Here is a 26,426-nt window from a genome sequence, read left to right as displayed (position 1 = left end):
AGGTTTCAGAAACACACAGGTTGAGCCCTGGCAATTTCAAACCCGAGTAGAGTATGGTGTTTGTTAAGGATTCTTGAACAGTCTAGGACCGTGCTGTCCAAGGCAGTAGCTGTTCAGTTCACACAGCTCCTCTTGTGAGCCCTTCCCAGCTCGTGCTGAGGGCAGCCTCCTGTCCTGGTCGCACAGCACAGCGGTCCTAGCAGAGCCAGAAGGAGTTACCCTCCGCTTCTTGGATGCCCTAAGGTCATGAGAGTCTGGGGTGGTATCTCGGAGCGCTGGTGTTGGAGGATGACTCAGCCCCTTCCTGGGAGTTTATAGTGGAGAATAGTTGAGAAAGGTGAAAGCACTGAGGAAATGCTTCCCCGAGGGGGAAGTAAGCAAGGGCGGCTCCAGAACATTCTGTCCTGGGGTTGAACCCCGTGGTGGGTGCAGACAGGCAAAGCATAGGAGTGGCCTCTGGGAGCCTCTCTGAGATCCATGGGAAGGTTTGCTTCCACCCCAGGTAACATACGGGCTCCAGAGACTCCAGCTAGCTTGAGCCTTTATAAGGCTGATCTGGGAGGATGAGGCTAAACCCTCCTTCCCAGGGAGCCCAAACTGTCCACAGTCCGCTAGACTGGCCTCTAAGCTCCTTCAAGGCCCAGAAACCAATGCAGCGGCAGGGACATGGGCGAGGACCCGCCCCACGGTGCTCCACGGGGCCCTGCACGAGCTGTGCACCGTCCACACCTGCCCCCTTGCTCATTTCGCTCAGCGGCACTGGTCCTAGAACAGCCAGACTCATGCCTGCCCCGGGCATTCCTGGGGTGGTTCCCTCTCCCAGGCGCCAAGCTTCCTCCCTCCCTCCCTCCCTCCCTTCAAGTCTTTGCTCCAAAGTCACCTTCTCAGGAGGTCTCCCCCCTGCCCTGCCCGCCTTGCCTTCACCTGCTCTCTGTTCATTCTTATTACCTTCTACAGCTATGTAATTAGCTTATCTGCGGTTTATCATTTGTTGTAATACCCAGGTGCCCAGCGCGGTGCCTGACGCTTCAGTGGCACTCAGTAAATATTCGTGACATGGTTGGATTCATTCCTATCAGAGCTACTATTGAAAGCCTACTGTGTGCTAACTGCAGAGCTAGGGGCTTCGCCTCCCGATCATTCTCACAACGATCTTGTCCGTGGAAATGGGATATAATAAATGCTATTATCCCATTTCACAGACGGGAAAACTGAGGCTCACGGAGGTTACGTAACTTGCGAAGGTCACGCAGTCACTGCAGAACTCTGACTGTGAGTCAAAGCCCAGGTCTTCTGTCTTATCCCAGGGGAGTTGTTGAACTCTTAAACTGCCCCCCACACCCTGGTTCAGCTCTGCTCACTTGGGGCTGATCCACACCTAGAAGATCTCTCAGAGTCGTCGGGAAGGATGCTCGGGTAAGAGGATGTGGTGAGTGTATGTCTCTCACTCAGACTGTTTCTTAGGGAAATACCTCCAAACTATAGTGCAAATTCAACCCGGCTCTCTCAACTCCCTTTCTTCTAAACTCTCCTCTGATTTGTGCCCTGAACACTTATCACCATGAGATTGAATTATTACGTATTCAATCCGAACCTGTTCCCCTTAGTCTGAAGCAGTGTTTGTTTAAGGAAACTAAACTCCCACAAAGCAAATAGGTTTTGTTTCTTGCCCAGAGATGTTGCCTTCTCTTCTGAGAGACACTTACATTCTCTGAGAAACAGGAAGTTGAGGCTAGAAAAAGCTTATTAAGTCTCTGCTTATTACAAAAGTAGGAATACAGATGGGCAATAAATAGGGGAAACACTCAACTTGCCGAGTAGTTAAATGAGTACGAAATGAAAGCAAGTGCTATTTGGGGACCATTTTAGCAAATTTAAAAAGCAACACAGGAACTTCCTTGGCGGTCCAGCGGTTAAGACTTCGTCTTCCAATGCAGGGGGTGCGGGTTCAATCCCTGGTCAGGAAACTAAGATCCCACATGCCCCGTGGCCAAAAAACCAAAACAGAAAACAGAAGAAATACTGTAACACATTCAATAAAGACTTAAAAAAAAATGGTCCACATCAAAAAAAAAAAAATCTTAAGACAAAAAAAGTGGCATAGCTTACTGCTGGGCAGCACGTGGGAGAGGCAGACGTTCATGTGAACTGCTGGGGTGAACTGGAGGGCAACCAGCGATGTACATCAAAGGCTTTAAAATGCATGTTCTCTTTAATCCAGATATTTTAGTTACAGGAAATATTCTTTAAGAATCATCATGAACGTTGCCAGAACTGTGTATATGTGGATGTCAAAGACAGCATTGTTTATAATCTTCTTAAATTTTGAAACATTGAAAATAGCCAGAAATGTGTAAAATAGGGCAATGGTTAAATAGATTATGGTACATTTATTCAGAGGAATACCTTGCAACTATTAAAAATAATGTGGTTAAAGAATATTAATGTGGAAATTGATAAAGATATCAAGTTACAAAATAGTATATCGTAGCCCATATTTATAAAAACAAAATGATTATACTGTAGACACTGTAAAACAACTGAAACGATTACACCAAGAGGTTGAGAATGGTGGGCTTATGCTTTTTTATTAAATATTTTTTGTCTTATCTGTATTTTCTGTATCTTCTCCATAAACATGTAATGTTTGTGAGAAGAAAAACCCCAATTCGTGTTTTTTTAAAAAAAAGACAAAAAAACCCAAAAAAAACCCTCCAGTCATTAGGAGCTAGAACTTGGTAATTTTTTAGCGATTCCCTGGGGGGGAAGTCATTAGAGTTCCTGTCTGAGTGTCCATTTTGCCTTCACTTGTGTGTTTTAAAAAATCTAAAAAGGAATGCATTTATATCCATGTTTTCATGCAGTTGGCATTTTCCCTGGCAGTGAAGACACTGTGACTGGCGAAGTGATCACATGCCGGGCATACACATCGGAGTTCCTTGCACATGGATGGGCAGGAGCTTGGATGATGGAAGGGTTTTTAATCTTTGAAGTAACAATCCAACTCCCTAGTTGTTTCTCTTAAACATCGATTTGAGATATGGCATTTGGGTCACTACTAAGTGGGGAGCGGCTCAAAGCGTTCACTGCCCCTGCTCACAGCACTCATTGGGGTTTTGGAAACTTCCACTTTCCTTTAGTATTTCTGAACATCTCTGGTTGTGGTGACTTTTTAAAAGAGAGTATTGTATTTAGCTATATACTCATATTAACCTATTTTTTATTAAGAACGAAAACCAGAGTAAATAATAGACAATTATATTGAAGTGACCTCTTAGAGGTCTATCTCTCGAAAACATCATCTGAATGCTATAATATTTAAGGTTCGACCATGTTTGTTTGAAAACAATATTGCAATTATCAAAGAACTTTGAGGTTTCAAAAACATTTATGTATTGTGCGTAAACGTTGATAAACAGCGGCCATCTGACCTCCCTGCAGTAATGCTCTTGTGGATCAAGATTTATTTATGTATTTTCAGTATAGCTGTGGTTTCAGTTGACTTTCCTTGATTCTGCTTTTGTAAAATCAAAGGGCATCAGGCCTTGCTTACGGTTATAATAGATAACTCGTGACCTTCAGAGAAAGTCACTGAATGCTCCCTGCCTGACTAAAGTAGTTCTCCTTCGCTTTTGCTCAGATTTACTTTTCTTTCACAACCAGACAGAGCCCATGGCTCTAAGAAAAGTCAGGCTGAGTTCTTAGTTGTTCTTCTGGGCTGGGACCTCTTGATTAACCCCATTTGCTGCTCAAAGGTTCAACTTGCTTGAAGATTCTGCTCTGTCTACAGGGAAAATAGAAGCAGAAAAAACTTTGTCCCAGGGCAGTGGTGGTGAAGTCCTAAGTTATCTCTGAGGGAATGCCGTAGACCAAAGGACGTGCTCTGCAGTCCTCTCATTATCTGAGGCTGCACTTTCCCTGGCCAAGCAGATACGCACTTGAATTACTCGGAGACACTACCATTAGTCGATGGCCCAAGGGATAAGGCCATCTTCCAGCTCTACTTCTGATTTGCCCTGCAGTTTTTGGGTGGGTCTCAACTTTTTTTTTTTAAACATCTTTATTGGAGTCTAATTGCTTTACAGTGGTGTGTTAGTTTCTGCTTTATAACAAAGTGAATCAGTTATACATATACATATGTTCCCATATCTCTTCCCTCTTGCGTCTCCCTCCCTCCCACCCTCCCTATCCCATCCGTCTAGGTGGTCACAAAGCACCGAGCTGATCTCCCTGTGCTATGAGGCTGCTTCCCACTAGCTAGCTATTTTACATTTGGTAGTATATATTAGTCCATGCCATTCTCTCACTTCATCCCAGCTTACCCTTCCCCCTCCCCGTGTCCTCAAGTCCATTCTCTACATCTGCATCATTATCCTGTCCTGCCCCTAGGTTCTTCATAGCCTTTTTTTTTTTTTCTTCAGATTCCATATATATGTGTTAGCATACGGTATTTGTTTTTCTCTTTCTGACTTACTTCACTCTCTATGACAGACTCTAGGTCCACCCACCTCACTACAAATAACTCAATTTCGTTTCTTTTTATGGCTGAGTAATATTCCATTGTACGTATGTGCCACGTCTTCTTTATCCATTCATCTGTCGATGGACACTTAGGTTGCTTCCATGTCCTGGCTATTGTAAATGGTGCTGCAGTGAACATTGTGGTACATGACTCTTTGAATTATGGTTTCCTCAGGGTATGTGCCCAGTAGTGGGATTGCTGGGTCATATGGTAGTTCTATTTTTAGTTTCTTAAGGAACCTCCATACTGTTCTCCATAGTGGCTGTATCAATTTACATTCCCACCAACAGTGCAAGAGGGTTCCCTTTTCTCCACACCCTCTCCAGCATTTATTGTTTGTAGATTTTTAAATGATGGCCACTTTGACTGGTGTGAGGTGATACCTCATTGTAGTTTTGATTTGAATTTCTCTAATGATTAGTGATGTTGAGCATTCTTTCATGTGTTTGTTGGCTGTCTGTATATCTTCTTTGGAGAAGTGTCTGTTTAGGTCTTCTGCCCATTTTTGGATTGGGTTGTTTGTTCTTTTTGATACTGAGCTGCATGAGCTGCTTGTAAATTTTGGAGATTAATCCTTTGTCAGTTGCTTCATTTGCAAATATTTTCTCCCATTCTGAGGGTTGTCTTTTCGTCTTGTTTATGGTTTCCATGATGTGCAAAAGCTTTTAAGTTTCATTAGGTCCCATTTGTTTATTTTTGTTTTTATTTCCATTTCTCTAGGAGGTGGGTCCAAAAGGATCTTGCTGTGATTTATATCATAGAGTGTTCTGCCTGTGTTTTCCTCTAAGAGTTTTATAGTGTCTGGCCTTACATTTAGGTCTTTAATCCATTTTGAGTTTATTTTTTTGTGTGTGGTGTTGGGGACTGTTCTAATTTCATTCTTTTACATGTAGCTGTCCAGTTTTCCCAGCACCACTTATTGAAGAGGCTGTCTTTTCTCCGTTGTATATTCTTGCCTCCTTCATCAAAAATAAGGTGACTATATGTGTGTGGGTTTATCTCTGGGCTTTCTATCGTGTTCCATTGATCTATATTTCCGTTTTTATTGCCGATACCATACTGTCTTGATTACTGTAGCTTTGTGGTACAGTCTGAAGCCTGGGAGCCTGATTCCTCCAGCTCTGTTTTTCTTTCTCAAAATGGCTTTGGCTATTCGGAGTCTTTTGTGTTTCCATACAAATTGTAAAATTTTTTGTTCTAGTTCTGTGAAAAATGCCATTGGTAGTTTGATAGGGATTGCATTGAATGTGTAGATTGCTTTGGGTAGTATAGTCATTTTCACAGTGTTGATTCTTCCAATCCAAGAAAATTGTGTATCTCTCCATCTGTTTGTATCATCTTTAATTTCTTTCATCAGTGTCTTATAATTTTCTGCATACAGCTCTTTTGTCTCCTTAGGTAGGTTTATTCCTAGGTGTTTTATTCTTTTTGTTACAATGGTAAATGGGAGTGTTTCCTTAATTTCTCTTTCAGATTTTTCATCATTAGTGTATAGGAATGCAAGAGATTTCTGTGCACTAATTTTGTATCCTGCTACTTTACCAAATTCATTGATTAGCTCTAGTTTTCTGGTGGCATTTTTAGGATTCTCTATGTATAGTATCATGTCATCTGCAAACAGTGACAGCTTTACTTCTTTTCCAATTTGGATTCCTTTTATTTCTTTTTTTTCTCTGATTGCTGTGGCTAAAACTTCCAAAACTATGTTGAATAATAGTGGTGAGAGTGGACAGCCTTGTCTTGTTCCTGATCTTAGTGGAAATGGTTTCAGTTTTTCACCATTGAGAACGATGTTGGCTGTGGGTTTGTCATATATGGCCTTTATTATGTTGAGGTAAGTTCCCTCTGTGCCTACTTTCTGGAGGGTTTTTATCATAAATGGGTGTTGAATTTTGTCAAAAGCCTTTTCTGCATCTATTGAAATGATCATATGGTTTTTCTCCTTCAGTTTGTTAATATGGTTTATCACATTGATTGATTTGTGTATATTGAAGAATCCTTGCATTCCTGGGATAAACCCCACTTGATCAGGGTGTATAATCCTTTTAATATGCTGGTTCATTCAGTTTGCTAGTATTTTGTTGAGGGTTTTTGCTTCTATGTTCATCAGTGATATTGGCCTGATATTTCTTTGTGACATCTTTGTGTGGTTTTGATATCAGGGTGATGGTGGCCTCGTAGAATGAGTTTGGGAGTGTTCCTCCCTCTGCTATATTTTGGAAGAATTTGAGAAGGATAGGTGTTAGCTCTTCTCTAAATGTTTGATAGAATTCGCCTGTGAAGCCATCTGGTCCTGGGCTTTTGTTTGTTGGAAGATTTTTAATCACAGTCTCAATTTAAGTGCTTGTGATTGGTCTGTTTATGTTTTCTATTTCTTCCTGGTTCGGTCTCAGAAGGTTGTGCTTTTCGAAGAATGTGTCTATTTCTTCCAGGTTGTCCCATTTTATTGGCGTATAGTTGCTTCTAGTAATCTCCAGTGATCCTTTGTATGTCTGCAGTGTCAGTTGTTACTTCTTGTTTTTCATTTCTAATTCTATTGATCTGAGTCTTCTCCCTTTTCTTCTTGATGAGTCTGGCTAATAGTTTATCAATTTTGTTTATCTTCTCAAAGAACCACCTTTTAGTTTTATTGATCTTTGCTATTGTTTCCTTCATTTCTTTTTCATTTATTTCTGATCTGATCTTTATGATTTCTTTCCTTCTGCTAATTTTGGGTCTTTTGTTCTTCTTTCTCTAACTGCTTTAGGTGTAAGGTTAGGGTGTTTATTTGAGATGTTTCTTGTTTCTTGAGGTAGCATTGTATTGCTATAAACTTCCCTCTTAGAACTGCTTTTACTGCATCCCATAGGTTTTGGGTTGTCGTGTTTTCATTGTCATTTGTTTCTAGGTATTTTTTGATTTCCTCTTTGATTTCTTCAGTGATCTCTTGGTTATTAAGTAGTGTATTGGTTAGCCTCCATGTATTTGTATTTTTTACAATTTTTTTCCTGTAATTGATATCTAGTCTTACAGCGTTGTGGTTGGAAAAGATACTTGATATGATTTCAATTTTCTTATATTTACCAAGGCTTGATTTGTGACCCAAGATATGCTCGATCCTGGAGAATGTTCCATGAGCACTTGAGAAGAAAGTGTATTCTGTTGTTTTTGGATGGAATGTCCTATCAATATCAATTAAGTCCATCTTGTTTAATGTGTCATTTAAAGCTTGTGTTTCCGTACTTATTTTCATTTTGGATGATCTGTCCATTGGTGAAAGTGGGGTGTTAATGTCCCCTACTATGAATGTGTTCTCAACCTGTCTTGACCTCTGCTTATCTTATAAAATGAAGGATGAGTACTTTTAGTGCTTCCTGGATGCTTTCTAATTCTGGACGCCAAGCTAGATGAGCCAGCTGTGCACCTTCTCTGTACCTGCACCTGAACAGCTGTGCACACAGTAGGGAAGACCTAATGCCCAGTGTGAGTGCATGGGATTAGGTCTGCCCTGTTGTGTCACCAGCTCCAAATGCACGCACACTGCCAGCCATCCTGATGTGTTTCTCTGGGTGACTCAGGTTTCTGCTCTCACAACAATCATTTTCACACCTTCTTCGGTCATTTTAAACCTCTTTTCAAAACTTCTCCCCACGTTTCTTCCTCATTCTTAACAAATAAACATCCCTTCCCACTTCTTTAAAAAAAAAAAAAAAAAGAGCAAGCCTGGAATTCCCTAATCCTCCTGATACCGAAATTAACCTCTTCGAGTCTGCACCCACACGACTCTCCTTCCCCACCCGAACAGAAGATGCCGGTCTCCCCACCAATGCTTGCACCCCACCCTCTCCTGCCCTTGTTGTTTATTCCATGGACGTTAACATAGCTTTTTTGCCTTTGCTTTTAAGCTTTTACTCTTTGTCCTGGATTCTCAGCAATTTTTTTATGATGTGCCTACACATAGGTTGTTTTGCTTTTTTGTTTTTGTTTTTTTTTTTAAATCTTTAGGCCGTGCCACACAGCATGTGGGACTTAGTTCCCAGACCAGGGATCTAACCCGGGTCCCCTGCATTGGCTGTGTGGAGTCTTAACCACTGGACAACCAGGGAAGTCCCCATGTAGTTTTATTTTAAAATGTTTTCCCTCTAGAATCTGCAGTTAAGGGATGTAACTAAAGTCATCCAGGGTCAGGACTATCACCCGAGTCTTCTTACCTCAAGTCTACTGCTCCTTCAGGACGGGGACACAACACATCATGCCATAATATTTACAGAGACAACTTTTTAAATGAAAATACTTCATGCGCTTTCTTTATTCATTTCATAAATGTTTCTTGAGGATTTACCGTGAGCCAGGCTCTGAGCTGGTGCTGGAGATTTGATAGAGGGCAGAAACATGCAGGGTCCCTGCTGTCCTCGAGCTCCAGCCGAATGGGAGAGATGGATGTGACCGTCCTTCAGGGAGACTTGCTTTTGCTCCAGTGCACCGCCAGGGTGGAGGCCAGGAGTCTTTGCCCCTCCGGTACTGAGCTCATTGAGAGCTGAGTTTCAGCCTCTGGGAGGACTGGTCCGCTTCCAGGGCACTCGGACTCCCAGGAGGAAAGCCTGTGAGGAGTCCCAGCTGAGGGTCTGGACTTTTGCCAGGCCCCTCCTCTGTGGTGGGCCTGAACTCCAGTTCCTTCTGTCTAGTGAGGTGAAACTTCCGAAGGTGTTTTCAAACTACTCAGCCTCTCAGCATCGGCTTCCAACTCAGCAAAGACCCTGAGGGGAAAAGCAGCCTTGAGCATCACTCTCACCTAGTGTGTCTCCCTTTGCTCCTCAAGTTCTGTACTTCTTCACAGCCCCCAGCACTTGGCTTGGTCACTGTGCCCAGCTCCGGAGCCTCACAGCCTTTCCGCCTGTACTGCTCACCTACCGACAGATGCCTCAGAGGGAAACACAGCCAGGACGTCAGGCTCACCTGGCTGCGCGCCTCTTCAGTATCGTGGACCCTGGCACCCTGGCTGTCCCGGTAGCTCTACAGTGCCTTCGAACTGCTTGTCGTTCAATTCAGTTTTCTACTTGTTCTTGGCAGAAGAGTTGGTGTAGTACAGTTTAGTCTGACGTAGCCCGGGGTGGAGTCCCGTGATGAGTGCAGGTTAATTATCAGAACTTCTAACGCCTGCCTTCAGCTTTGCTTAAGCAGCTCACACCTCTTGCCAAGCCTCCCTCCCCGTCACCTTCTGTCTGCACTCTTTTCGTGCGGTCTCACCACTCCACGCATTTCTGGGTGTGTGAAATTTAAAAACTGTTTCCCCTCCCAACAGTTGCATGGGTGTTGTTGGTGGATAACATTTTTCAGGGCCAGTGACTGGGTGTGGTGAAAGTGGTTGGGCTCTTGGCATGAGCTAGTTCAGGTTCAGGGCCCTCTAAGTTGTTGGTTTTGTTTTGGTCTCTCTCTAGTGAGAGAGACTCGCGCTTTCTTCTTAGCTTGTTTCCAGGATGTTTTACGGTGTCGAGGAACCAGTTGGGAAGGTGGGAATCACGTGGGGTTCCCTCTCTCTGTAGCGTCCTCACTGAGGTTGATTGCACGCACAGGGTGGCAAATTCCTAAGCAAATTTGACAGTGATGAGGCGGTTGGTTCTGTCACTTGCGCTACTTCTCCACATCACCTCAGCTTAGGGTGCCCTAACTTACGGTGGTAGTTCTGTTGGTCATTCTGGGGACCCATTAAAAATTTAAACACAATTTATTGTTGTCTTTGCATATTGTACGTACTCTCGTCCATGTACGCCTCACCATAACCCAGTGAGAACAGGACTGATTTTCCCACTTGGACCCTGAGTCCAGCAGCCTCTGATCCCGGTCATTCGGCCCCCGGCACCACGCTGCTCTCCCCAGGGCTCTCCCTGCCGTGGGGTTATTATCCGCCCTTGGAGATTTAGCTTTGCAGAACTGCACGGGAGACAGTCCGCTGCTTCCCAAGTGGTCTGTGTTCAAGAATGAGACTGCGCAAGCCGTACTGCTAGGCAAGCACCGCATCTGGGCAAGACAGGCCCTTCGGAGGACGCCTCGTCTCCTTAAGACAGAGTGTGTGGCAACTTACTTTGCAAAGTACAAGCGGGCTGGTGTGTTACTAACTTACCGTGAGTCAGGACGCATGCTCTGTATAAATTTTGATTTATTTGCTATCTTGAAACCAGAACTGCAAAAACATTGATTAACTGTGAAGTAACGTTGTATCTGTCATTCTTGATTTCAGGGAAGTTTGACTAGCATTAACAGTACTTGTACAGAGATGGGCAATTTTGACCACGCAAATGTCACTGGAGAGATAGAACTGGCCATTCGCTACTGCTTCAGAACTCGTTCTTTAGAAATATGCATCAAGGCCTGTAAGAACCTTGCCTATGGGGAGGAAAAGAAGAAAAAGTGCAATCCGTAAGTTTCTTTGTCTAAGTTTTGGCATATAATAATAGACATATTGATTCTAAAGTTCATATGGAAAAGTGAAAGTCCAAGAATAACCAAGGTAATTGTAAAAATATATATAAAGAAATAAAAACAAAAGGACATGTTAAGAATTGTCATAAAGCTTAGTAATTCAGGGTTTCCCCAGTGGTGCAGTGGTTGAGAATCCGCCTGCCAATGCAGGGGACGTGGGTTCGATCCCTGGCCCGGGAAGATCCCACATGCCGCGGAGCAACTAAGCTGGTGTGCCACAACTACTGAGCCTGTGCTCTAGAGCCCGTGAGCCACAACTACTGAGCCCGTGTGCCGCAACTACTGAAGCCCACGCGCCTGGAGCCTGTGCTTCACAACAAGAGAAGCCACTGCAACGAGAAGCCCGCGCACCGCAACGAAGAGTAGCCCCCCACTCACCGCAACTAGAGAAAGCCCGCGTGCAGCAGTGAAGACCCAACACAGCCAAAAATAAATAAATAAATAAAATTAAAAAAAAAAAAAGCTTAGTAATTCCAACAATGTGTTATGGATGCAAGGATAGACAAGGAGGTCAATAGAGCAGAATCAGAAGTCCAAATACAGATCTTAGCATACATGGGAACTTAAATGATCAAGAGGCTATTAATAATCAATGCAGAAAAGGTGACCTTCAATAAATGGTGCCAGGAAATTTGATTTTCCGTGTAGGAAAAATAAAATTAAAATCCTGTCTCACACAATCCATAAAGAGATTAATTTTTTCCAGTTGGTAGATATGAAATGATGTCTCATTATTTTAACACACATCTCACTGATTAATAACAAAGATGAGCAACCTTATATATATGAATTAATCACTTAAGATACACTCCCCTTCTATGAACTCCCCATTTCATATCTTTTGTCCAATTTTCTATCGAATTGTTTGTCATTTAAAAATTTATTTACAGGAGTTTGGCTTTTTTTTTTTTTTTTTTTGCGGTACACGGGCCTCTCACTGTTGTGGCCTCTCCCATTGTGGAGCACAGGCTCCGGACGCGCAGGCTCAGCGGCCATGGCTCACGGGCCCAGCCGCTCCGCGGCATGTGGGATCTTCCGGGACTGGGGCACGAACCCACGTCCCCTGCATCGGCAGGCGGACGCTCAACCACTGCGCCACCAGGGAAGCCCAGGAGTTTGGCTTTTTAAAAATCCATTTTCAAGACAATTCTCCATTGGTTCTACATATTGCACATGTCTTCTCTTAGCTTTACTTGTTTTCTGACATTGTTTATGATGACTTATAAAGAATTTAATGTCCAATTTATCCTTCTTTTCCTTTAAAATGTCTGCTGTTTGAGTCTGTAGGAGAATTCCACCTGAAGGTTATAGATATATTCTTCTCTGTTTTCTTCTATTAGAGTTTTTTCCCACTTAGATCCTTTCATATTAGAGCTGGAATTGATTTTCTGTGCATGGTTTAAGGTACGGACCACATTTGGGGCTTTTTTTCCCCCACCACGGAACATTTTTAGCACACTATTTTCAGGACCAGCTAGGCGAAAGGAATGGATTGTTGGTCCAGACAAATCAGGTGCATCACTGTAGCACCTGTGGTTCTCCATAACAGATTCCTCCTACATTTCTAGTCGTCTTTTATTCCCCTATCTGTACCTTCTGCTCCGGAGAAATTGGAATAGTCACTGTTCCAAAACGATCCCCTGACTTTTACCAAATACGAGGCTTTTCTCGTGTTTGTTCTGAGACTGTTTCCCCTATGCTACTCCCATAAGTGGAAATTGCAGTCCTTTCCATTCTTCAGACTCATTTCCAATCCCATCAGCTCCACTTATTCAATCCTTGACCTTGCAAGCATGTTGGGTCTCTCCCATAATTCTCTACAGGGTTTGACCTCTGATAAGTTATTCAACCTCTCCATATCTTGGTGTCCTCACTGTAACATGGAGGTTATATTATCACCTACTCCAAAGGATTGTGGTGGTGTTTCCCTGAACTAGCCTGCATTAAGTCTTCAGAACAGTGTTGAGAACGTAATAAACATTCAACAAATATTCTTAAGCAGGTGAGGTGGGAAGTGCATAGAGAAGTAGACCTAAAATCCACATAGGGATCCCTTGAGGCTTTGGCCAAATACTAAGCTGTTCAGATACAGGACAAGATTTCATGAGGTCTGTCAGAGGAGAGCTACTGGAGGGTGGTAAGTGGAATGAAAAATCTGGGAGTTGCACAGTGCTGGGAAAGATTGGTGTTTTTTTTTTTTAATTTTATTTTTGGCTGTGTTGGGTCTTCATTGCCGCATGCAGGCTTTCTCTAGTTGGGGCGAGTGGGGCTACTCTTCGTTGTGTATGGGCCTCTCACTGCAGTGGCTTCTCTTGTTGTGGACTATGGGCTCTAGGCACGCGGGCTTCAGTAGTTGTAGCATGTGGGCTCAGTAGTTGTTGTGCGTGGGCTCAGCAGTTGTGGCTTGCGGGCTCTAGAGCGCAGGCTCAGTAGTTGTGGTGCACGGGCTTAGTTGCTCCGTGACATGTGGGAGCTTCCCAGACCAGGGGTCGAACCCATGTCCCCTGCATTGGTAGGTGGATTCTTAACCACTGTACCACCAGAGAAGTCCCAAGATTTGGCGTTCTGACCAGTCAAAGTGGAGTGGGGCGTTGAGTGGACCCCAGGAAAGAAAAGCTTAGTATTAGGGCTTCTCTAACCCACCCTAACTAAGCAAAATCAATCCTTGTTAGGATCAAACTGAGTTTCCAGTAAGTGAAATGCCTGCTAGAACAAAACTCAATACTTTGTAAAGGAAACACATGGTCAAGAGAGGATTCTGAAAGATGGCAGAGTAGGAGGCCTCAGGAATCCATCTGCCCCTGTAGACAGCTGCACTGGCAGAATCTGTCTGATGGAACTGTTTTGGAATTCTGGAGTCTTTTGAAGGCTTTCAACTTCTTAGGGGAAGTGTTGGATGGTAAATTGAGATTAATGTCAGTCAGTTCCAGCTCTTAGCACAGTGTTAACTACCCATCTCCCCTATGCCCAACCCCTTGGCGGACAGCTGTGCATATGTTCCTAGAGCAGCTTGAACACAGCTTGTAGGAGCCAGATGGGCAGAGGATCCTGTCCTCCAAATGTCAGGGACCTGTTCTCTGATTGCTGGTTCTTATTGCAGAGGTACGAAAAAACCCGGCAGGCAGCCATTGTTGTTTCACCTCCCCGCATTGTTGCAATCCCCTCCTCCTTGGGCTGAAGTGATTTACAAAGTATTTAAAGGGCCAGTGCCCTTATTTGTCTCCCTTCTGCATTTTTCTCTTTTTCCCCTTCTTGGGAACTGGATACTAAAGACCAGGACATTCAAGAGTAACTGTATATCCAAGGAAAATTTAAAAGTGACCACACATGCCCAGGGAAAGGTTCAGGTTCAGAAAAGATCTGAGAAGATCTTAATTTTACACTTCAGGCTGATCCTTGGCACAGAGACAGTCTGCATCAATAAATTTATGAAAAACCCAATTGAAAAACCAATAACAAAAAACAGCAAACCCTGGGGAAGGGGGAGAATCTGATTTCCAGAGTTAACATATTATTAGACACTGTTGTCCAGTGTTCAACAAAAAAAAATCACAAGGCATATAAAGAAACAGGAAAGTATGGTTCATTCAAAGGGAAAAAATAAATCAACAGAAACTGTCCCTGAAAGAGATCTGATGGTAGGTTTACTAGACAAAGACTTGAAAACAACTGTTTTAAGGATGCTCACAAGAACTAATGAAAGATGTGGAGAAAGTCAAGAAAATGATGTATGAACAAAACAGAAATATCAATAAAGAGATAGAAAACCTTAAAATATTTACTAGAGGGATTCAAAGGTAGGTATGAGCAGGTAAAAGAAAGAATAGGTGGGCTTCCCTGGTGGTGCAGTGGTTAAGAATCCACCTGCCAATGCAGGGGACACGGGTTCGAGCTCTGGTCCGGGAAGATCCCACATGCCGCGGAGCAACTAAGCCTGTGTGCCACAACTACTGAGGCCTGTGCGCCTAGAGCCTGTGCTCTGCAACAAGAGAAGCCACCGTGATGAGAAGCCCACGCACTGCAATGAAGAGTAGCCCCCACTCACCACAACTAGAGAAAAGCCCATGTGCAGCAATGAAGACCAACACAGCCAAAAATAAATTAATTTAAAAACAGAAGAATAGGTGAACTTGAAGATAGGATGAAGGAAATTACTGAGTCTGAGGAACAGAAAGAAAAAAGATTAAAGAAAAGCAAACAGAACCTAAAGGACTTTCTGGACACCATTAAGTGGACCAACATAAGCAACATATGTCCCAGAAGGAGAAGAGAGACAGCAAGGGGCAGAGAGAATACTCGAAGGAATAATGGCTGAAAACTACCCCAATTTGATGAAAGACATGAACATAAACATCAAAGAAGCTCTTTGAACTCCAAGTATGATGAGCTCAAAGACACCCACACTGAGACACATCATAAACCAACATTTGAAAGACAAAGACAAAGAATCTTGAAAGCAGCAAGAAAGTGAATCGTCATGTACTTAGGCATCCTCAATAAGATTATCAGCAGATTCCCATCAGAAACTTTAGAGGCCAGAAGGCAGTGAGTCAATATATTCAAGGTGCTAAAAGGAAAAACAAACACAGCACAACTGTTCTTCAAAAGTGAGGGAGAAATTACAACATCCTCAGCTAAACAAAAGGTGAGAGAGTGCATGAAATGACACTAGACGGTAACTTAAGACATGAAAAGATAAAGATCTCAATAAAGGCAAATACACTAGCAATTATAAAAGCCAGTATTATTGTAACAGTGGTAAGTAATTCCACTTTTTGTTTTTTATATGACTTCGGACATTTTAAAAGATTATTGGTCTCTTATTGTCATTTTGGTTTGTAACTCCACGCTTTGTTTTCGAGATAATTTAAGAGACTAATGCATTTAAAAGAATTCTTACTTTGTGTTTTTGGTCACACGTGTATACAGATGTATTTTTGTGACATCAGCAGTGGAAAGAGGTGAGGATGGAGCTGAGAAGGAGTAGAGCTCTTGTATGTTACTGAGGTTAGGTTGGTATAAATTCAAATTAGAGTGTTATAACTTTAGGATATTAAATGTAATCCCCTTGGTAACCACAGAGAAAACAGCTATAGAACAAAAACCAAAACAAAACAAATGAGAAAGGAATTTAAACATTTCACCACAGAAAATCAACTAAACACAAAAGAATACAGTAAAGGGCTTCCCTGGTGGCGCAGTGGTTGAGAGTCCGCCTGCCGATGCAGGGGACACGGGTTCGTGGCCCCGTCCGGGAAGATCCCACATGCCGCAGAGCAGCTGGGCCCGTGAGCCATGGCCGCTGAGCCTGTGCGTCCGGAGCCTGTGCTCCGCAACGGGAGAGGCCACAACAGTGAGAGGCCCGCATACTGCCAAAAAAAAAAAAAAAGGCACAGAAAAGCTATAAGGCAAAAGAAACAGCAAATGACAGAAGTAAGTACTTCTTATCAGTAATTTAAATACAAATGAACTTGACTCTCCAGTCAAAAGACAGAAATTGGCAGAATGGATAAAAACATGAGATCCAACTATACGCCATCTACAGGAGACTCACTTGAGGGGAAGATACTCCATGCAGATGGTAACCAAGAGTGAGCAAGGTGGCTGTACCAGTATCAGGCAAAATCGGCTTTAAGGCAGAAAAGCTTAGAAAAGATAAAGGCCTTCTGTATTAATAGGTTCAGTACAGCAAGATGATGTAACAGTTACAAATGTCTGTGTACCTAATGACAGACCATCAAGAGACAAGAAGCGACACCTGACGGAATTGAAGGGAGAAATAGTTCTACAGTAATAGTTGGAAATGTCAATACTCCGCTCTCAGTAACGGATAGGACATCCAGACAGAGGGTAAGAAAGGAAATAGAGGACTTAAGGACTAGATACATGGGCGTGTATTTTATTGTAATGCTTTAAGCTATACAGGTATATTTTATATCTCCTGTTTAACATGTGTGAGGGGTCTCGTAATGATCAACAATTTGAGTCAACAAACATTGAGGAACTGGTGACCGTGAGCCTTGAGTACTTTTCCAAGAAGTTTGCTGAAAGCGGGGAAGAGGCCTGAGACTGGGGCTCCAGTGGGAACCCAGGTCGAGGGAGGGTTCCTGCTCTTTATTGCTTTGAGAAAGTTGAGCCTGTTTCTAGCCTGTGGGTACAGGACCTGGGCAAGTGGTGTCACTGCATCAATAAAGCTGCTGGAAGAGCCAGGAAGGGCAGTCTTGGGACCTGAGTGGAGGGACCGGCCTGGGACGGAACTTCGTGGAGTGGGCAGGGGGCAGTGCGGGGCTGGCCTTGGTCAGGCTTCCTCTGCTGGCGTGGTCTCCAGACCCAGGGACAGGGCTCGGGAACACCGGTCCTCAGCAGGCAGGACGCAGTGTCTGAGGCCACACAAGGAAAACCAAAGTGTGAGACATACACTTTCCATTTCAACTTTTTTTTCTTGCGGGTTGGGGAGAAGAGGTACGTGGAGGGAGGACAAGCTGGCACACAGCCCCGGCGTCCAGGTGGGTTAGACATCTGCCACCCACAGAGCCCTGGGAGCCTCTCGTTCCCTGGTGGTCACCCAGTGACAGGTGATGGAGTGTGATCAGTAGATTCCAGGAGTAGGGCATGAGGAAAGCAGGGAGCTTCACACCCCCAGGAACATTCCCGAGGATCACAGCCAGAGACTGTGTAAGCCAGGGGCTGTGCACCCAGCACTGTCATTGTTCACTGAGTGGCGGCCACCAAGCCCTTTCTGTCAACCCCAAATGCAGCGGGAAGCAGGGTAAACAAAACGCTGACGTGTGATTCTCCTCCTGAACCCTCTGTCCGCCCCTGACGCTGAGCTTTTCACCCTGTCCTGTCTGTGTTTGGCCACTAGGTATGTAAAGACCCATCTGCTGCCCGACAGATCGTCCCAGGGAAAACGCAAGACTGGAGTCCAAAAGAACACGGTGGAGCCGACCTTTCAGGAGACCTTGAAGGTACTTGCTGGACAAATATTCATGTGCTGAGTCTCCCCATCCCGGGATGGGCCCCTGGGGCCAGAGTCCAGCGGATGGTTCTTCTGAACTCTCGAGTCAGTTAAATGTAAGTGCAGACACTTAAACGTTTCTGCAGGGCTCTGTCAGTCAGTGGCAAGTGGTAGAAAATAAATATCAGCCTTTGTACAGAAAAACTGCAGTCTGCTGGACTTGAGAATGGCCTTTGATTAATGATTTGCGAGAAAATGGTAGAAAAGAAACTGCCTGCCTCTCAATTTCTAAAATTGGTTTGTCCTGTTGAATTTTTATGACTATCAGAGGTATCCTCGAGTAAGGGACCCTGTAAGTGAAACTGCTGAGTTATTATGATGAAGTACTTTTATGAAGATAACGTCTGGTATACCTAGATTTCTTATTTTATGAAAAACTAGTCATTTTATGAAAAAAAAGCCTAGAGGAATTGTTTGGGTTTTCATTTTCTTTGGTGCTAAGAAATGTGACTTGTGGTTTAGGGCAGAGATCAGGGAGGCAGTGCCTCCTGCTGGGATTCAGGATGGAAAATTGGAGGTGATGTCTGGCGAGTGCAGATGGCAGGTGGGTGGAAGAATAGTCCAGAGGCACAGAGATGTACCCACTCAAGGCTGGGTAGCCTGGGGATCCCATGTGTCAAGCCTGAGGAAGGAGAGGACTTTTGTTTGCCTTCCTTGGCAGATAGCATTTGTGAACTCCCAACCAGCGGCCATCCAGGTGGCTGGCCCAAGAGTCCCGTTCGAGACATGAAAATAGCCATTGTTCTCCATGCGCCTGCTGTGGCCAAGTACTTTATATGCCCTCTGAGCCAGGTGTTAGAATCCTCACTTAGCAATAGGGAAACTGAGGCTTAGAGAGTACTTAAAAGTACAGCTGTGACCCGTGATGGGCTGGCACTCCTTCACAAAATTGACGTTCATAAGGACTCCCCAAGGGATTTTCTATGTAAAGCAGATTGTGACTCAGCAAGTGTGGACAGGGCCTAAGGTGCTGCTTGTCTGGGACACTCTGGTAGTGAGTTACTGGACACTAGTCTTCATGTGGTTTTGCTCATGTACCTGCTGACAGAATTTTGAAAAGCTCTGTACCCCCTCAAAGGTGTAAGCCGATACATAAAATTACTCATCACAGGCTTAAGGTGTTTCATACTAAACAGAGGCAGACAAATACTTCCTATTTTATGAAACGAGACAAAGATGAGGATTGACTATTTTAAATACTTCATTATATACTTTGATTTTTAAAGTTTTAACTACCTTATTTAAAATGCACCCAGAATCTCAAAGGAATCACCTATAATTTGTTATCCGTTGGTTTTATCTAGTATATTGTGAATATCGTGAAGAACTTCCCAGAGGCATTGAAAAGAATCAGTGTCTTCATTCTAAATGTAGAACATCTCAACACAGACCCAGGCTTAGCCTTCATAGAAGTATGTGTAAGATGGAAAGATGGGAAGATGAAGAAGCTGAGCAATCATTAACAGAACTCCCCCTGCGGTTGCACCCCTGGGCCAGGGCACAGGAGTAATAAGATACCAGGTGTGAGAACTGTCTTCACCAGTTTTGAGAAAAGTGCATGTGAAAGTTGAGGATCCAGAAACTGATCCTCCAAGTTTTCTAAGTAGAACACTCCTGGGGGGAGACTTTCTGCACTCCAAGGGGTGCTGGCACTCCCCCTGAAGACCACTCAGTGGGGGACCTGGGAAGGATGAAACAAGACACCAGGTCTGGGTGGCGCTGGCCATCGCCTTATCCTTGTTCTCTGGCATTGGTTACACTTGGTACCCCGTGGAAGCTAGCAATCCAGGGTCTGCTGGCACGGCCTTGTGGACCTAACAGGCAATGGAAAATAGGTCTTATTTTATGGTATTTTTACCTTTTTAAAAATTAATTTTATTTTTGGCTGCATTGGGTCTTTGTTGCTGCGCGCGGGCTTTCTCTAGTTGCAGCGAGCAGGGGCTACTCTTCATTGCGGTGCGCGGGCTTCTCGTTGCGGTGGCTTCTTTTGCTGCGGAGCACGAGCTCTAGGCGCATGGGCTTCAGTAGTTGTGGCACACGGGCTCAGTAGTTGCGGCACGTGGGCGCAGTAGTTGTGGCTTGCGGGCTCTAGAGCGCAAGCTCAGTAGTTGTGGCGCATGGGCTTAGTTGTGCCGCGGCATGTGGGATCTTCCTGACCCAGGGCTCAAACCCATGTCGCCTGCATTGGCAGGAGGGTTCTTAACCACTGCACCACCAGGGAAGCCTCTAAGTCTAATTTTAAAACACAGATTCAGTCAACCAAAGGAAGTAGTCAGGACCCAAAGAGAAGTAGGCCTGTGTTTCCAAGGGAGTTGAGGAGGGCTGCCCAGCATGCAGAGACCACGCAGCTGCCCCAAGGAGGGCAGACCTGCAGGAACGATCAACTTCCCTCCGCAAAGTAGCTCGTTCTGAGAGGGAGCAGACAGCACGGTGCACTGTCGGCCTGGACTTGACTAATGGGGCATGTAGCCATGAAGGAAATAACTAGATTAATTTAGAGTTTAAAGATAGAGTATGCAACAAGGGGCAGAGTTGGAAATGGGCATGGAATTGAGGGGGAGAGACTAAAAATTGTCTGGGAGCTGTGGGCCTGGGAGCTGTGGCCTGGGTGCTGTGGGCCTGGGAGCTGTGGCCTGGGTGCTGTGAGCCTGGGAGCTGTGGGCCTGGGAGCTGTGGCTCAGGTGCCCAGGTTGACCATCTCTGTTCCCCCTCCGCAGTACCAGGTGGAGCCTTCCCAGCTGGCGACCCGGCAGCTGCGGGTGTCTGTGTGGCACCTGGGCATACTTGCCCAGAGGGTGTTTCTTGGAGAAGTGATCATCCCTCTGGCCACGTGGGACTTTGAGGACCGCATGACCCAGTCTGCCCGCTGGTATCCGCTCCAGGCCAAGGTGATGTCTGCTTTGGGTGATGTCTGGGCAGCCCCTACCCCCATCCCACCACGAGAACCAAACCCACTTTTCAAAGGGGATCCAAGGAGAGAAAACCCACCTGGGGAGCCTGGGACCCAGGACCCAGTGCACACCTGCCAGCCTGTGGCTCTGCAGTAGGAACTTCCGGGGAGCAGAGGCTCACGGCTGGGGCTGGTGGTGGGGGGTTGGGCTGAGGGACTCTTACCTGCTCAGGTTTGTTCAAGGTCCCCAATAGTCCCACCCTCAGTGTGGCCCCGACATCAGCGGGGACCCGGCCTGGTGGGTCCACGTGCTTCCCAGCATTCAGGGTCACTTACTGCCAGCCAGGGAGGTCTTGCCCTTCTTGGGCCAAAGTCTACACCTGGGGCCGGCAGGCTGCCCTGCTGGTGGGACCCGCCTCAGACTGCAGGCTCTCGTGTATTGTATCTTCACTCCCAACCAAGCAGCGTTCCCCAAACGGTTAACGGGTGAGAATGACTGGACCCAGTGCCCTCAGGAAGGCAGGGCCAGGGGTTCCGTGTCGGATAGGCTGGGAGAGCAGAGCTGGCTGGTGGCCACGCAGGTGAGAGGGAGAGGCAGGGGGGAAAGGGTAGCGCTTCTTGGGGCGGCTGCTTTGTGCGTTTCTGTGCCAAGATCCAAGATGTGAGATTGTGAAGGGGGAGAAAATGTGGGCTCTGCCACCTGCTAAGAAATGGCAGTAGGATGCGCAGTTCCACCAGTGAAAGCCTGGCAGCGAGGCTGAGTCTTTACGAGGATCCCCGGTGCCATCTTACCTGTTTTCCTCTCCCAAGCCAGGCAGGCTCTGATTCACGATACCCCTCCTGAGAAGCATGTCCGGTTTCTACAGGGTTAAGCCCGGGGCCTCCTGTCTCTTTTCTCGGTGGGGTCTGTGAGCCCGCACACGCCCTCTCCGGTGCCCTGCGCTTCCTCTTCTCATGACCCGAGTCCGTCTTCGGAACTCCACTTGGGGATATCCGCTCGGTATTCTTTCTGCAGTCTAAGGTCTGCCCGAGGGTCCTTAAATCCCACCTCCTCCATGAAGGCTTTCCGGATTTTCCGTGCCAGATGTGGTCTCCCCTGCCCTCGAGGGGCCCTTCCCGCCTTCTCCGCCCAGGATCCCTTACTCGGGTCGAGGCAGGCTGCCACCAAGGCTGGTCACCTTTGGATACGCAGGCGAGGAACAGAAATCACCAGACTGAAAGGTGTCCCTCCTAATCCCAGCTGATAGGTAGTGACAGCCCACGATGGATCGGGGCGGGGGGTCCACTCACGGGCCTGCCCCTTCGGCCCTGACAGGAGGGAACCATGGGGATGCTGAGGGGGGAGCCTGCTGCTCCCTGCCGGTGGGACCGGAGGAATCTAGACGCTTCCCAGCATCCCACCCTCACCCCGCTAGGTGAAATGTTGATGGGGTCACAGTCACCCTCTCCAAGCCCTTCCTTCGCTCACTTTCTGGCAGAAATCACTCGCGACCAGAGAAGCCACCTGCGTCCTCAGTGTGGGTTCTGGGGTGGGCGGGGCCGACTCAGCAGCCGGGGGAAGCCCCTCGCCGGGGGCACCGAGCCCCGGACCCTGCGGTTTCCCGTGCCTGCTGCAGTCCCTGGCACGGACGGGTAGCTCGGACCTTTACTAACCTGGGTGGAATCGATGTGGGCTTGTTCTACTTGTTCAGCTTCGGGTTGTGCTCAGGCTTCCTTAAGGCCAAGCCCATGGGGACGTGCCAGGGCCTCGGGGCCCCTCTGCTTCCTTGGCTCATCTGCCTCTGGTGGGCTGCGTCTGCCGGGGTGGCAGAGCTGGGGTTGGTGAGGGCAGGAGTGAAACGCCCCCAAACGGAAAGCAGCTCAGCCCTGCCACAGGTGTGCCCACACCACCTGGGGCTCCCCCAGGCCCGCAGAGGCTTGGCAGGGGGAGGTTGGAAGGGGACGCTCGTGGACGGAACTGAGGCAGTGAGAGAAGCCCAGGAGATTCTGGCTCTGGGGAATCCTCTCTTCCCACAGGCAGAGAAAGACGAAGACAGCGTCCCCACGAATAAAGGAGAACTTGTGGTCCGGGCCAAACTGGCCCTCCCTGCAGGGCCCGGAAAGCTCCAGGAGGCTCAAGAAGGTGGGTGGCCTCCAGCCCCACAAACGTTTGTCTGTCACTGTCCTCAGAGCCTGGGCAGTTTCCCAGCGTTTCCTCCCGTTGCCCCCGATCCCACGTGCTCCAATAACTCCCACCCAACCCGCGAAGCCCAGCCCGGGAGGCGGGTTCTCTGGAAGCCTCGGCTTGGAAGGGAAAGGAGTGACCAAAGCCAGGCCCACAGTGCCTGCTTTACGGGTTCCTAGGACACCTGCCCCGAAGCTTTTCTCCCAGGGGGCCGGCTCGCCTGGCCTGCCTGGGCCAACAGTCCTGCTGGGGTCCCCCTCGCAGACTGACCACCTGCGTGACGGCCGGGAGTTCGTCCCCAGCTCCAGGTTCAGGCGCCTGCAAGGCTCCGAGTGACTGGCTCCTTGCTCCTGGACCACGTGAGCAGTGGCTGCATGGCAGGATCAGGGTCCTCAAGGAGCTTCAGGAGATGTCACCGACTCATAACGTGGGGCACGTGGAAAAGACGAGGGTGGAGAGTGAAGACGGGAGGAGGGCAGTTCCACGAAGTGACTCGTGACTTCCTGTCTGCCAGAAGAGGGGGTTCTGCTGCCGGGCTCACAGGGCCCCAGCAGGCCAGCAGCACACACCCCGTGGTCCGCGGCAGCCCCTGTTAGCAGAGGCCTCTTCCCCAACCCGCTGGCCACGGCTGGCTCACGCCCCTGCTGCCTCCTCTCCTTGGTCCCTCGTTACTCTTGGCAGCTTCCGGTTCCCTGGATTTTAAGTCCTTCCCCGCTGCCGCCATGCTGCCCGTGCAGTGGTGCACGTGCTCCTCTGCCCGCGAGCTCTCGGGATCTGAGGGCTGCAACCCGCCCTCTGGTTAAGCTGCCAGTCTGGGGTGGTGCCATCGCGGGCCGCAGAAGTAGTGCTGACGGTGAATGCCAGCTTTCCTTCCAGGGACGGGAGATGAGCCATCACGTAACGGTCAACTCTGTTTGGTAGTGCTGGGAGCCAAGAATTTACCTGTGCGCTCAGATGGTACCTTAAACTCATTTGTTAAGGGGTAAGTATTACATTTAATCAAATATGATTTACTGGTGATCTATCACACATATGGCAGAGTCTCTGTAAGGGAACACCAAAACGTGTCAGCCATTTTAAACTTACTTTAGCTTTCCTGTGAAAATCTGACATAATGCGTGTTAAAGGCAAGTTTCCAAGAATTCGTGGGACTTGGGAGTGCTGAGGCTGGCTTTGGAATACCACATTGTGAACTAAACCCAAATCTTTTTTTTTTTTTTAAATTCTTTTTTTAAATTTTTGTCTGTGTTGGGTCTTGGTTGCTGCATGCGGGCTTTCTCTAGTTGTGGCAAGCGGGGGCTACTCTTCGTTGCGGTGCGCGGGCTTCTCATTGCGGTGGCTTCTCTTGTCGCGGAGCACAGGCTCTAGGCGTGCGGGCTTCAGTAGTTGTGGCTCGCGGGCTCTAAGGCACAGGCTCAGTAGTTGTGGCGCACGGGCTCAGTTGCTCCGTGGCATGTGGGATCTTCCCAGACCAGGGCTCGAACCCGTGTCCCCTGCATTGGCAGGCGGATGCTTAACCACTGACCCACCAGGGAAGCCCCTAAACCCAAATCTTGTCAGTCCTCGTGACATCAGTAAATCAGCCCTAGGGCCTGAGTGGAGAGCAAGTGGAGAGCAGTGTGGGTTGCTAAATGTCTCTTTAGCTTAAATCTCCTCCTGGAGCGACAGTAAGACGGTGACTGCGTGCTTCGCTCCCACTCACTTCGGGTGTAGTGGTGTCTCCAAAAGTAAAGCAGACACCGTTAATAAGTATATAGAACTGCTGAAGCCCCAGTCAGTGACAGTAATGGAAAAATGATGGCTTACCTCATCCACACAGAACTGAGTTCATCTCCTAAGCCTTCCCTCCACTTATCTGTACGGCCTTCAGCAAGTGCCTTAGCCCTTCTGCATTCATTTTCCTGAGAGCAGGGTTAAAGGAGATCACGTGTGTGCAGAGCCCTGGTCCCTGGGTAGCAGGTCTAACGAGCCTCGCTGTGGCCTGGTGGTCGTCACACCAAGGAGGCGGATTAAGACGAGGGCCACGTGGCCTCGAATCCCGAAGTCTCTGTCTCTGTTAAGACAGAGTACTCGGGACAGAATTCAGCTCTAAGAGGAATTGGGAACATCCTAGTGTGAGAGGTCACGTAGCCAGATCTCAAAATGCCTTCTTGTTCCTCGCTCACAATTTTTGTTCTGCAGTGGGTTTAGCGCTTCTCTGAGCACTCGGGCTCACTGCTGAGCAGGTGCTAACAGAGAGGGGGGGCAGGCCGTGTGGTGGGCGGAGCTTACAGGGCTTGAATCTGTTTCCTCGTGCAGCTGTCTCACTCTGCCAGACCAGCAGAGGTTGAGACTGAAGTCCCCCGTCCTGAAGAAGCAAGCCTGTCCCCAGTGGAAGTACTCCTTCGTTTTCAAAGGGGTCACCCCTTCTCAGCTGAGGCAGTCCACCCTGGAACTAACCGTTTGGGACCAGGCCACCTTCGGTGTGAACGACCGCTTGCTGGGAGGCACCAGGCTTGGTTCCAGTAAGTCTGAGATATTTATAAGGCCCAAGCTGCATCGGTGATCCTTAGTCACTGTCCTAGCTCCATGGATACCGTTAAAAGAAGAAGTGTTTCCATGATGGCAGGTGACTTTCCTGGCTGTGAAACTGCCTAACCCATCATAAATGGAAATTACTTAGTTCTAGCTTTTACTTTACAGCTGAGCGGTAGGTAATACAGCAAAGCATTTCAACGATTTAAATGAGATTTAGCTCTGCTAAAGAAACAAAAATTCAAGGTCTCAAAATGGGCTGGGTACAGTATTTGCTTTTGTTTTTGGCAGTCAATCATAAAAGGATTATTTTCTTAAGGAGAATATCTTCTTAACCCAAACAACTGGCAATTCAGAGAAGTATTTCATTAATAGAGGGACCAGAGGGTGACGCTTTTCAGTGTCGCTCAGCAGAAGTGCTGCTGGCTTTTCATGGGGGGGGCAGCAGGGCCCCCCAAACACTGTCACTACCAAACCAAAACACCCGCACACATTCCCAGAGCCTCCGAGACCACTGAAGAGAAACGAGACTCGCTGTTAAATTACAATTTGTTTAAAAAGGAACACTGTCCAAAGAACACCCTTTCCTCTAAGGAACTCCTCTCCTTACTGGCGGGGCACATTTTAATATGGTCTTAAGTTCTGGTGAAAAGTTACTGTATACTTTGCTGCTGGTCCTTTTTAACACTGCGAAGGGACGGCGAGCGTCCCCTGGCCGCCATCACTGATCTGTCCCTTCGCTCACACAGAGGAAGAGCCAGCGGGCGGAGCAGACGCCTGCTCCCCATCAGAGCTCCAGTGGCAGAAAGTGCTCGCCAGCCCCAACTTGTGGACAGACATGACCCTCACCCTGCACTGA

The 26,426-nt window shown here is 47.0% G+C and overlaps 1 protein-coding gene across 2 annotated transcripts in view; it reads left to right on the top strand.

Moving 5' to 3' along the window:
- SYTL3 (synaptotagmin like 3) overlaps nucleotides 1–26,426 on the top strand; it is a 75,468-nt gene extending 49,042 nt beyond the window's left edge. For both annotated transcript variants that reach the window (XM_065888791.1, XM_065888790.1), the window contains 7 exons: nucleotides 10,740–10,918; nucleotides 17,847–17,949; nucleotides 20,717–20,887; nucleotides 22,906–23,011; nucleotides 23,930–24,035; nucleotides 25,352–25,557; nucleotides 26,317–26,426. In XM_065888791.1, coding sequence (XP_065744863.1) covers nucleotides 10,740–10,918; nucleotides 17,847–17,949; nucleotides 20,717–20,887; nucleotides 22,906–23,011; nucleotides 23,930–24,035; nucleotides 25,352–25,557; nucleotides 26,317–26,426 — 981 coding nt within the window. The remainder of the gene's footprint in view (nucleotides 1–10,739; nucleotides 10,919–17,846; nucleotides 17,950–20,716; nucleotides 20,888–22,905; nucleotides 23,012–23,929; nucleotides 24,036–25,351; nucleotides 25,558–26,316) is intronic.

This window comes from Phocoena phocoena, chromosome 12 (assembly GCF_963924675.1).
Source record: "Phocoena phocoena chromosome 12, mPhoPho1.1, whole genome shotgun sequence".
NCBI lineage: Eukaryota > Metazoa > Chordata > Mammalia > Artiodactyla > Phocoenidae > Phocoena > Phocoena phocoena.
The sequence above is the reverse complement of the archived record's forward strand: the minus strand, read 5'-3'. Positions and strand labels throughout refer to the sequence as shown.